Source organism: Dendropsophus ebraccatus, chromosome 10 (assembly GCF_027789765.1).
Source record: "Dendropsophus ebraccatus isolate aDenEbr1 chromosome 10, aDenEbr1.pat, whole genome shotgun sequence".
Taxonomy (NCBI): Eukaryota; Metazoa; Chordata; class Amphibia; order Anura; family Hylidae; genus Dendropsophus; species Dendropsophus ebraccatus.
In genome coordinates, this window is record NC_091463.1 from 71,260,338 (window position 1) to 71,273,572 (window position 13,235).

Genomic DNA, 13,235 nt, shown 5'->3' on the forward strand with positions numbered 1-13,235 from the left:
TTGAAGACTTGATGGCCCTCTCAGCGTGGACAGGCTTGATCCCTCTGGTGTAGTCACACCTGTGTTGTTTAGCAATCCATGCTCAGGCAGGTAGGAACACTCTAGAAACTGGAACAGACAGCAGCACACTGCTCTACTACACTGACTAAAATGGACTAGACTAAAACAAGAACATGGCTCTCTCCACCCCCACTTATAGACTCAAGGGCTGGGTCATTATTGGTGAAGAGGAGCCTGAGGCAACTTGACAAGTGAAAGGCTGAGAGGAAGGGTGAGACTGAGCTAAGGCCCTAATAGGCCTAGGAGAGGGGAGGAGACCTCAGACAGACCAAACCCACTAGCAGGTGGCAGACAAGTATGTGCATAAAATTATTTACACAGTTAACCTTTATTGAACCTTCAGCATATGCTTGCTTGCAGTGAATGTAATATACAGTAGAAAATATAGAAATGCAGTTTAAATGAAATCTCTAATGAAAAGTAAAAATGCAGGGTCAGTAAAAAAAAAGAAGTCATACTTACCTGTCCCCATGCCTCCACAGGGCAGCGCCACCAGTTTGATCTCTGCCTCTGGTCTCCGGTTTCTCCTGGCTTTCTGTTTCATCACGACCTGGTGGGGAGTACCTGCTTAGCCAGTCTGTGACTGCAGAGGTGTCCTGCCTCAGTATCTGACTGGCTGAGCATGGTTTCTGAGCCGGGTCGTGACGTTGCAGGACCATGAACGGTGGCATTGCACTATGGGGGCACAGGAATGGGTAAGTATAACTCCTTCATTATGTTCCGCCCCCTCCGCCAGCCCTAGATTTTTACTTTTTACCGGAGTTCATCTTTAACATCCTTCATCACAGACATGTATGAAAGCACATGCTGCATTTTTTTAGAATATTCGCATAATTTATATGGCTAAGTGAGTAAACCCCTACATTAACATTAGCTCCATATGACAGACGGCAAAAAATTGGACACAATATAGACGCAAAGTACTGTATGTTTATGTGAAGAAGGACTAAGACTGAGTGTACATGGCCATGCTGCAGGTCTGAATATGGCTGAATGGAATTGGGAGGTTGTTTCTGCAACATGTGCATAGTTGTCTGCAAATCCCATTCAGTCAGTGAATGAAGGAGAGGAGTTAAAGGGGTTGTCCAGTAGAGAATGTCTTTTTAGCGTTATGCCAGGTGAAGGGCTGAAAATATTGTGCTGCTCTGGTCAACAAAAACACCAAGTTGTAAAACATGGCGGTATATCCTTATACAATGAATTTATTGTTCTTATATCACAGCCAAAATCCACAGAAGATACATCCTTGATTCTGGATTTTTCTGACAGTCATCCCTGGCTTGACCCCAATGATTACTTTTCAAGTGAAATACAGGCTGAATGTAATGGTATGACAAGTGAATGGGCCAGGAAAAGTCATATGGAGCTGGTACCAGGTAATAGTTAATTGAATTGTGTATCCAACCCATGGTAAAGGGACACTTGCCAGTCTGGAATATTCTGAAACTTGATAAATAATCATAAAAAAATCCTGCCGAGAACAAAGATTAATCTAGATAAAGGAAAAGTGTGCTATTCATAGTGGTCGGGGATGTCCATGTAACTCCAATGTTGAGCATATGAAGTTTGCCAGCTGGTTGCACTAAAATAATATATGGTGAGATAAAATAGCCAAACAAGTAAATGGCAGTAATAACCACAATTTCATGTCAATTGTCATAATCATAATGACTATATTACTTGCAATAAATTACAGGTGATAAAAGAACAACAGTGAGAAATGTCAGCTGTGTTTGGCACTATATGGACTATATAAGCTGCACATGGCAGCCTGGAGAAGACACTCCACCCAATGTCCAGTATAAATTGCTTTATTGGTGAGTATCATTCATTCATACATTTGGTAGTTACTTCCTTCCTTAGTCGCCTATCTGATCACCACACTGCACATTACAGCATTCTACTCTCTACTCGATTAGAATATTTATGTGAATTAAAGTGTACTAGAGCCAGCTGCCTGGCAATGTGCTGGGCAGATGAATTGCACAGTACACTACTATTAATGGCATGTGGAGGGAGTTATGGATGCTCTGGGTTTGCAAGGCTCTATATAAGCAGACATGGATGAAGCAGCAGCACTGCAAGGAAGACAAGCCTGCACAAGTGACTCTGTACCCACAATCTGCCCCCCCCCCCCAAACTGCTTGTACCATCAGATAGCTGCTTTTAATTCAAGATCTGTCCTGGGGTCCGTTCGGCAGGTGATGCAGTTATTGTCCTAAAAAACAACTTTTAATCTTGCAGCCCTGTGTCAAATTGGAGTGGCCTAGAGTCTCTGTGCATTAGGCTTGCACTGCCCCTCTGTCCCTCCTCCCTGTCTTCATCATTAGGAATGCCCCAGGCAGGTATTCTCCTATTCATCGGCTGTGTGAGCAGGGCACATGGGCTGGATCATTAAGGCACCTGTGCAGTGTTCAGACAAGTGAGGAATAGGAGAAACTCTGCCCAGGGGCGTTCCTAATGATGAAGACGGGGAGGAGGGATGGAGAGGCATGGCAAAGTTTGGGCACAGACACTCTAGGCCACGCCAATTTGACACAGGGCTGCAAGTTTAAAAGTTGTTTTTTAGGACAATAACTGCATCACCTGCCGAACGGACCCCAGAACAGATCTTGGATTAAAAGCAGCTATCTGACGGTACAAGAGGTTGGGGAGGCAGATTGGGGGTACAGAGTCGATTTAAAGGAAAGGGGGGGTGGGGTGGACATATTAGATACAGGAGGCAGACCTGTGTATATACAGTACATGAGCTTAGAGTTTTAGTTTTGGCTGCCCAGGCTTGATGGGAGTTGTAGTTTTGCAACAGCTGGAGAGCCAAGGTTCCCTATCCCTGCTCTAGGATAACAGTCTACTGTATTTATTGACTCAATTGTTTTCTTTTAACGCAGGGAACAAGACTCTGTGGAAATCCTGTCTGAACCAATGCAGTAAGTAGATGACATATGTCCAGGAAGTAGAGCAAAGACATGTATTACTTAGGATTATACAGTACCTTAGTTTACACTACAAGTTTATTCTGTACCAAGATATTTTATAAAGTTACTGATTCTCCATTTGTCCATGTTTAAATGACACAATACTTACAGGATCTCTATTATTTTAACCAAGTTTTGATATGTCATGGTGATGGCTAAAACAAAGGGGCAGAAGCTCTCCAATGGGCGTTGTGTGTGTTCTATGTCAATTTTTTGAGCGGAGAGCGGGAGGAGTGGAGGCACGGAGTCATCCCATAGAGGCAATGCGTAACACTGAGGCAGGCGGGATTCCGTTTGTTTTGCTCAGTGTGAACATACACTGCAGATTTTGAAGCACGTTCATTACCTACAGCAGGGGTAACAACTTTTAGTGAGGGGCCACTTACCGGGGTCTATTGTCAGGTGACGGTCCGAGCTGAACATCAGTAGGAAACGTGTTTTGTTAATTTTCACAAACGTTCAACTATTTACATACAGAATTGCTGCTTATTAGCAGGAAAACTGGCATTTTTTTCTCTCTCAACAGCCCTTTGATATTAGGTACAAAGGGGGTGACTGCCCTGGTAGTATATAACCCCCCCCCCCCGTTGCTCCCCCAGTAGTGTATAGCCCCCCTGTGCGCTCTCCCCCAGTAGTATATAGCCCCCTGTGAGCTCCCCCAGTAGTATATAGCCCCCTGTGCTCTCCTCCTGTAGTATATAGCCCCCTGTGAGCTCCCCCCAGTAGTATATAGCCCCCCTGTGAGCTCCCCCCAGTAGTATATAGCCCCCCCTGTGAGCTTCCCCCAGTAGTATATAGCCCCCCTGTGAGCTTCCCCCAGTAGTATATAGCCCCCCTGTGCTATCTCCAAGTAGTATATAGCCCCCCCTGTGAGGTCCCCCCAGTAGTATATAGCCCCCCCTGTGCTCTCCCCAAGTAGTATGTAGCCCCCCTGTGAGGTCCCCCCAGTAGTATATAGCCCCCCTGTGCTCTCCCCCTGTAGTATATAGCCCCCTGTGAGCTCCCCCCAGTAGTATATAGCCCCCCTGTGCGCTCCCCCCAGTAGTATATAGCCCCCCCTGTGCGCTCTCCCTCTGTAGTATATAGCCCCCTCTGAGCTCCCCCCAGTAGTATATAGCCCCCCTGTGCGCTCTCTCTCTGTAGTATATAGCCCCCTCTGAGCTCCCCCCAGTAGTATATAGCCCCCCAGTAGTATATAGCCCCCTGTGCTCTCCCCCTGTAGTATATAGCCCCCTGTGAGCTCCCCCCAGTAGTATATAGCCCCCCTGTGCACTCTCCCTCCAATAGTATATAGACCCCCTGTGCACTCTCCCCCCAATAGTATATAGCCCCCCTGTGCACTCTCCCCTTATAGATGGCCCCCAGACAAAAAAAAAAACAACCCACAACTCACCTAGCACCTTGTTCCCCGCTGCGGCTGTCTTCGTCTCTTCCCGTCGGTCGGGCCCCCGGCAGATATGCGCTCTCTGGGGATGTCTCGGGGATTCCCCAGCAGAGCGCGCACCAGTGACCTCAGTGTACGCCGCCGTCCTGCACTTCCGGTAGAGCGGGCCGGCGGCACACACTGAGGTCTGTGGAGCGCGCTCTGCTGGGGAATCCCCGAGACATCCCCAGAGAGCGCGTATCAGCTGGGGGCCGGACCGACACTGCCCCCAGCCCCACAGGCGTACTGACATCTAAGGACAGTACGCCTATGGGGCGGGAGGCAGTGCGGTGGGGAGCGGGACGGCCCAAATCCGGGGCAATTAGGAGGTCTGACCAGGGGTCCGGACAGCTGGCCTCCGCGGTCCGGGTTCGGACCGCAGTCCGCCAGTTGAGGACCCCTGACCTACAGTATATTGCATAACTTGTCATTTTAACCACCTGACAATGTGACTATTTTGGGCCATGAGTAAATTCTTTATGTTTCTTCATCCCTGCAATCTGAGAGCCATAACTGACTGATCTTTCCCTTTAACATATATTGATAAAACTTTTATTAAAAAATAAACAAATGTTTTTGGGTGGAATAGAAGCCCAGCAGTTCTGCAGTGGTTTTGCAGGTCTCATAGTCTGAGAGCCATAACTATTTAGTTTTGCTGTTGATGGAGTGATGGCATTGTATTTTTCTAGGATGTTTGGGTTATATGGACATTTTTGATCCTTTTCTTTATGTGGGAACTAACTGCGGTTGGATTTATATTTTGTGCTAGTCACTGTAGTAGAGTGGTCACTGTAATATACAGCTGACAGCCAATGTAGATGGTTCAGGCACAGCTCATGCATCCGCACCATCCTTGTGTCGTATTTTATAGCACCGTGCACTAGGTCAGGGATAGGGAATAGTGTTGAGCGAATTTTACGAAGCGAAGGTCAAAACCTAGACTCCAACTCCCACTGAACAGGAAACCCCTAAGCTATATAGGATCATGTGACAGGAAGAAGAGAAGAATAGAGAAAGAGAGTGTCTTGCACCTGTGATTGGCTAAATACACACAGCTAAACCTTAACACTGCAGCTGTGTACAAGTGAGACACCTAGTGGCTGGAGCAAAAAATTGCAGCCCTATACTGGGACACTACAAGTATATGGAAGAGTATACTGTAGGGGCATTAAACAGAATGTATCAAATGTATAAAACATAGGGGTGTTTAGATCCCAAGTGACTGTTACAACAAATCAGGAGACACAATTCACTCCCCGGCTTGATGCAGCATACGGGCTCCATTGTAATTGAAGCCAATAATTTAAAGAGTCGCTGCCGTTAGTTTTTTTTTTTTTTTGCAGAAATCAATAGTCCAGGCGATTTTAAGAAACTTTGTAATTGGGTTTATTAGCCAAATATGTCATTATCTGCATTTAAAAAGCCTTTTCCCAGGTCCCCCCCCCCTCCTTCCTCTTTTCCATCCACTGCAAAAAAAAAAAATCTGGAAATTGTGACTTGTTGCATCAGACATACCCAGTCTGTTCTAGGGAGAGGGGAGGGGGGAGGAGGAAGGAGGGAGTTAGCTGGCAACAGAAAGCAGATAACAGAGGATTACAGGCACGGAGCTGGGTGACAGCTGTAATCAGAGCTCAGAGAGGTCAGTGCTGACTGTCAGAGGAGATAAAGGGTGAGGTATTTGTAGATTAACTCTTTGTTGTCCTGTCTTGGTCTTTTATTTAGCTCTCTCCATAGGAGAACAATGAAGACAGGGGGGAGAGCTTCAAACTGCTTTTTCATGATAAAAATGCATTTTTAGGCTAATAAACATTAGCATTGCATAAGCATAAGCATTGCACTCCTTTGTTGGCGTAGGTTTTTTTCTTACTGTTAAATAAAAAAACGTAAAAAACACTACATTACACTACACGAAATAAAGTTTTACACTACACCAGTACACATTTACATACCCCATATACTAGTCTCGTATAAAGATAGCCCCCAGGGCGTTTTCGGTGTCGGACGCATACGCTATTATTGCCTCCGACACCGAAACAACCAGTGAGGATGAATGGGGGGGGGGGATCCTTTTTTCCCTCCATTCATCCTCATCCTCATCATCCAATGATGTATCTGGGGGTAGCGTAGCGTATGCTGCCCCCAGACACGTCTTTTCCGCCAGTACCGTCCCAATAAGAGATGACGGTATGACGTGAAATTCTACAAACTCTGTGAGCGTACCTCAGGGTACACTTACAGATATAGGGTATGAGCATGCTGCGGAATGGCGAAGGATAACCCTTTGTGCATTCCGCAGCTGGCACCCGCCGGCGGACTGATGCAGGCGCGCGTCTCCGCCCATGTCATAGACTCCATTCTATGCATGTGCGGATTCCATTGTCCGTCCAAAGAATGAACACGTTCATTCTTTGGACAGAGGGCGGAATCCGTCCATGCATAGAATGGAGTGTGACACGAGCGGAGATGCGCGCCTGCATCAGTCCTCCGGCGGGTACGAGCTGCGGAATGCACAAAGGGTTATCCTTCTCCATTCTTGCGGCACAATCCGAAAATATCAGAAGCAGTAATAGAGCCCTAATATTTAGCAGCCATGGAGTGGACCCAGCGCTTCTGGATATGTGGGACCCCGTATCGCCCCCGGGCAACATTTTCCAGGCGACGTCCCCCACACTGGAAAATAGGAGACCCCAGAAGAAGTGCAGAGTGTGGCGTAACAGGAAGGACACCATTTTCCAGTGTGACACCTGTCCTGATCACCCCGGCCTCTGCATACTGGATAGCTTCAAGGCGTAACTACATGTCATTGGAGTTCTACATTATCTAAATTCTGTCCCTTATTCCTATTTCAGGGGTCACGTTGATCCAGGGATTATTCTGATCGCCAATATGGAGTCGGGATGAGGCTACTGTCGTCTGCCTCACAAGGGTTTTTTGCCTTCCTCTGGATCAACACAGGTTGAATTTGATGGACACCTGTCATTTTCAACCTTATAAACTAATAATTGGCCTAATACCCCCAAATAAATTAATAATTGTCCCTTTTCCCCAGCTAAATAGGTATGGCCGCCATTCCAATTAGAGGCTTGCCATGATGCAATTACAAAGCCTCTGTGCGGCCAGGACAGTAGAAGACCCCCACAAGTGACCCCATTCTGGAAACTTCACCCCATAGAAAATCTAACAAGGGGGGCAGCGGGTATATGGTCCCCTGGTGACGGCCACATTTGGGATGTGAAAATAAAAAAAAATGTATTTTTACTGTTACCAGTGGAGTCCATATGCTCACTGCACCCTTTGTTAGATTCCTTATGGGGTGTAATTTCAAGAATGGGGTCACTTGTGGGGGTTTTCTACTGTCCTGGCAGCACAGGAGCTTTGTAATTGCGACATGGCCTCGATCCTCCATTCCAGCCTCTAAATGGCGCTCTGTCCCTTTGGTGGCTTGCCCTGTGCCCATATGGCACATTATGTCCACATGTGGGGTATTTTCGTACTCAGGGGAAATTACCCTACACGTTTTGCGTTTATTTTCTTTTTTAACCCCTTGTAGAAATGGAAAAAAATCAAGGCTAGACCAACATTTAGTGTAATTTTTTTTTTTCATTTTTACTCTAAATCATTGATCTTGTCTTGATTTTTTCATTTTCACAAGGGGTTAAAAAGATAAAAAAAAAACACAAAATGTGTAGAGCAATTTCCCCTGAGTACGGGAATACCCCACATGTGGACATAAAGCGCCATGCGGGTGCAGGGTAAGCCTCCGAAGGGAAGGAGTGCCATTTGGTTTTTTGAGGCTGGATTTGGCTGGAATGGATTTTGAGGGGCCATGTTGCATTTAAAAGGCCCCTGTGTTGCGAAGACAGTTGAAACCCCCCACAAGTGACCCCATTATGGAAACTACACCCCTCAGGGAATGTAACAAGGGGTGTAGTGAGTATATGGACCCCACTGGTGACGGGCACAAATGTGGAACAATGTGACGTGAAAATGAAATATTACATTTTTTACACTATAATGTTGGTCTAGCCTTGAATTTATCATTTTCACAAGGGGTTAAAAGAGAAAAAAAACACAAAATGTGTAGAGCAATTTCCCCCGAGTCCGTAAATACCCCACATGTGGACATAAAGCGCCATGTGGGTGCAGGGCAAGCCTCCAAAGGGAAGGAGTGCCATTTGGTTTTTTGAGGCTGGATTTGGCTGGAATGGATGAACGCCATGTCGCATTTACAGAGCCGTCGTGCTGCCAAAACACTGGAAACCCCCCACAAGTGACCCCATTCTGGAAACTACATCCCTCAAGGAATCTAACAAGGGGTGCAATGAGGATATGGACCCCTTGATGACGGGCACATTTGTGCCGTGAAAGTGAAAAAATGAAAATTTTCACTTTCACGTCACATTTTTCCACATTTGTGCCAGTCACCAGTGGGGTCCATATGCTCACTGCACCCCTTGTTAGATTCCTTGAGGGGTGTAGTTTCCAGAATGGGGTCACTTGTGGGGGGTTTCCAGTGTTTTGGCAGCACGAGGGCTCTGTAAATGCGACGTGGCCCTTGAAATCCATTCCAGTGAAATCCAGCTTCCAAAAGCCAATTGGCGCTCCTTCCCTTTGGACACTCGTCCTGCGCCCGCTTGGCACATTATGTCCACATGTGGGGTATTTCCGTACTCGGGAGAAACTGCGCTACATGTTTTGTAGGTTTTCTATTTTCCTTTTATCCCTTTGTGAAAATGAAAAATTGAAGGCTAGAACAACATTTTAGTGTAAAAAATACTTTTGTCTTTTTTCACGCCATATTGTTCGGAAAATCTGTGAAGCACCTGTGTGGTATAGATGCTCACGGCACCCCTTGTTACATTCCTTGAGGGGTGTAGTTTTCTAAATTCTGTCCCTTTAGGGGTGTTTTTTAGGTTTTGGCACCCCAGAGCCTCTGCCAACCTGAAGTGGTACAGTCAGAAATGACCAAATATAACGGAGCCATTGAAATTCCCTGGGTGCTCCTTTATATCTGAGGCTTGCGGTTGCGTCAAATAGCGAAATAGGGTCACATATGGGGTATTTCTATAAACTGCAGAAACGGGGCAGTAAATATTGGGGTGCATTTCTCTGGTTATAGGTTTATAATTATGAAAAATATTGGATTACAATAAAATCTCTGCACAGAAAATTTAAATTGTCAAATTTCTTACACACTTAGCTTTTATTTCTGTGACTCTCCTAAAGGGTTAAAACACTTTCTGGATGTGCTTTTGCAGAGTTTTGGGGGTGCAGTTTCTGAAATGGGGTGCTTTGTGGGGCTTTCTAACATACAGTCCACTCAAATACACTTTACACCTGAACAGGTCCCTAAAAATATCTGATTTTGAAATTTTACTGAAAATTTGGAAAATTGCTGCTTATGTTTTACGCTTTCTATTGTCTAAAAAAAATGAAATATAGTTTAATAAAAGCCGCCAACATAAAGTAGACATGTTGCTAATGCTATTTAATATATAATTTATGTCGTATAACTATTTTCTGTATAAGCAGAAAAGTTTTAAAGTTGGAAAAATGCATTTTTTCACAATTTTTCAAGTTATTTTGTTTTTTGTCATAAAGATTCGTTATAAGTATCTACTCCAATTTACAAGAAATGTGAAGTACAATATGCCACGAGAAAACAATCTCAGAATCAGCCAGATAGGTAAAAGCATCCCGAAGTTATTAATGAATAAAGTGACACAGGTCATATTCATAAAATTTGCTCCGGTCCTTAAGGCCATTTCAGGCCCGGTCCTTAAGGGGTTAAGCAAGCTTCTTATGCCTCGGTCTAATGAACAGGGTCTAAGGCTATGTTCACACACATTGGAGTTTCAATGCAGTAAAGCAATTAATGATGCAGTATTGCAATGAAACTGTGTGAATACAGCCTGAACATTTAGACTCTGACCAATCAACGTTTTTGCAAATTATGGACTCAAAGTTATCTCATTTTAAAGCGGCTCTGTACCCACAATCTGACCCCCCCCCCCCCAAACCACTTGTACCTTCAGATAGCTGCTTTTAATCCAAGATCTGTCCTGGGGTCCGTTTGGCAGGTGACGTAGTTATTGTCCTAAAAATCAACTTTTAAACTGGCAGCCCCGTGCCCAACGACCGGGGCTTAGATTGTGTATGCATTAGGCTGGCACACCCTTTCTCTCCCTCCTCCCCGCCCTCCTCATGATTAGGAATGCTCCAGACAGATTGTCTCCTATTCATCAGCTGTGTTAGCACGGCACATAGGCTGGATCGTTAAGGCACCTGTGTAATGTTCAGACAGGAGAAAATGTTCCAGTGGCATTCCTTATGATGAATAGGGTGGGTAGGAGGGACGGAGGGGTGGTACAAAATTAGGGCACAGATACTCCCATTGGGCACAGGGCTGCAAGTTTAAAAGTTGTTTTTTAGGAGAATAACTGCATCACCTGCCGAACGGACCGCAGGACAGATCTTGGATTAAAAGCCACGATCTGAAGGTACAAGCGGTTTGGGGGGTCAGATTGTGGGTACAGAGTTGCTTTAAACATCTAGTTTAGTCGGCTATGATCTGTTGGGGAACCTAGCAGAAAAAAATCAGTTCTTCTGCAGTTCCATCAGAGGAAAAACAGCTCTCCAGAGATAGAGAGGCTGTTTGTGCCATTTTGTAGCCACTTTCTAATAAGTATGCCATAGTAGTCTATTTAAAAATGGATTTTTAGAACCAGACAACCACTTTAAGATGCTGTTGACACTACAGCCTGGCATCCAATCCATGTTTTATTCCACATGACAACTGATAAAATGTTAGAGCAAATGCAATACCGAGAAAAGGAGAGATGAAAAAGCATTCTGGCATTTAGGCTGGCTTCACACACTGTAAAATAAAAGTAAAAAAAAAATGGTTGTTAAAAAAAAGGTATAAAGAGCACCATAAAAAGGCATAAAAAAGCTCATACTGATGAGCTATCCACAGGGCAGGTCACCTGTCACCCCATCAATCAGCAATGACTAATGCGTCACCTGTCACCCCATCAATCACCAGTGACTGATCCGCCACCTGTCACCCCATCAATCAGCAGTGACTGATCTGTGACCTGTCACCCTATCCATCAGCAGTGACTAATCTGTCACCTGTCACCCCATCAATCAGCAGCGACTGATCTAGGACCGGTCACCCCACCAATCAGCAGCGACTGATCTGTGACCTGTCACCAGTAGTGGATTATAATAGGGGCGTTTTGGGCGGCAGCCCGGGGCCCTGAGCTCCTGGGGGGCCCATGACCACCCAAAAAGGCTTATACTTTCAGTGGCGTACTGTCTCCTGGTTACACTTCTGCCATGATTTGCAAAAAAATCACAGTTTTTTTAATGGCAATTTTGCACAAATCAGGACATCATGACATTATCTGTCCTGTACTATGAACGCCAGGCTAGTGCTTCCATAGTTACAGTGGGGTGGGGGGGCCCAGGCTTGGTGAACAGCCCCGGGGCCTATGGTTAAGTTAATCCGCCCCTGCCTGTCACCCCATCAATCCGCAGCGGCTGATCTGTGACCTGTCACCCCATCAATCAGCAGTGACTAATCCGTCACCTGTCACCCCATCAATCAGCAGCGACTGATCCGGGACCTGTCACCCCACCAATCAGCAGCGACTGATTTGTGACCTGTCACCCCATCAATCCGCAGCAGCTGATCTGTGACCTGTCACCCCATCAATCAGCAGTGACTAATCCGTCACCTGTCACCACATCCATCAACAGTGACTGATCCGGGACCTGTCACTCCATTAATCAGCAGTGACTGATCCAGGTCCTGTCACCCCACCAATCAGCAGTGACTGATCCAGGACCTGTCACCCCATTAATCAGCAGTGACTGATCCAGGACCTGTCACCCCATTAATCAGCAGTGACTGATCCAGGTCCTGTCACCCCACCAATCAGCAGTGACTGATCCAGGACCTGTCACCCCATTAATCAGCAGTGACTGATCCAGGACCTGTCACCCCATTAATCAGCAGTGACTGATCCAGGACCTGTCACCCCATTAATCAGCAGTGACTGATCCAGGACCTGTCACCCCATTAATCAGCAGTGACTGATCCAGATCCTGTCACCCCACCAATCAGCAGTGACTGATCCAGGACCTGTCACCCCACCAATCAGCTATCCTGTGGAAAAACCATCCATCTGCTTTTTCATAGACTTTATTAGAACACATTATTAGATTATTAAACAAGCCAGTTTTTATACCTATTTTAAAGCAGTTTTTTGTTTTCATTGTAGTGGTGGGAACCCAGCCTAAGTGTAGAAAAGTATGTTTTTTTTCATCTGACTTCTTTATAATGGAGTCATAAATTAATGGACACATGACTTCCTATACTTTGTGTGTGGTGTATATTTGGAGCTGACTATTACACGGCCCAATGTATGGGGTAAACGAGTGCTGATCTGCTATTTCGGCACTCATTTGCAGAGCCTATTACACATGAAGCCCTTGCTATATAAGAGGACTCGACGTCAGTAGAAAGATATTAAAAAGCTATGCTTACCTCTCCACACTCCCCCGGTGTCCTCCTGCCGTGTCTATGTGTCCTCCATGGCAGCAGCCACTGCCAAATTTCTGAACCCGTCTCTGCAGTGACAGCCCGCTCTGCCAATCATAGGTGCGGTGCTCTGTTTCAGTCCGTCATTGTCAGTCACTGTAGAGACTGCTTTAGTAGTGTTGGCGATGACTGTGGTAAGCAGGGGACCAAGGGACACAGCAGGAGGACA

General features: G+C 45.8%; 1 protein-coding gene across 2 annotated transcripts in view; it reads left to right on the top strand.

Annotated features, from left to right (window-relative positions):
* The window catches only part of LOC138765985 (interleukin-13 receptor subunit alpha-1-like), a 69,960-nt gene that overhangs the window by 42,078 nt on the left and 14,647 nt on the right, over positions 1 to 13,235 (top strand). For both annotated transcript variants that reach the window (XM_069943223.1, XM_069943224.1), the window contains exons 3-5: positions 1,283 to 1,436; positions 1,757 to 1,877; positions 2,949 to 2,987. In XM_069943223.1, the coding sequence (XP_069799324.1) occupies positions 1,283 to 1,436; positions 1,757 to 1,877; positions 2,949 to 2,987 (314 nt within the window). The remainder of the gene's footprint in view (positions 1 to 1,282; positions 1,437 to 1,756; positions 1,878 to 2,948; positions 2,988 to 13,235) is intronic.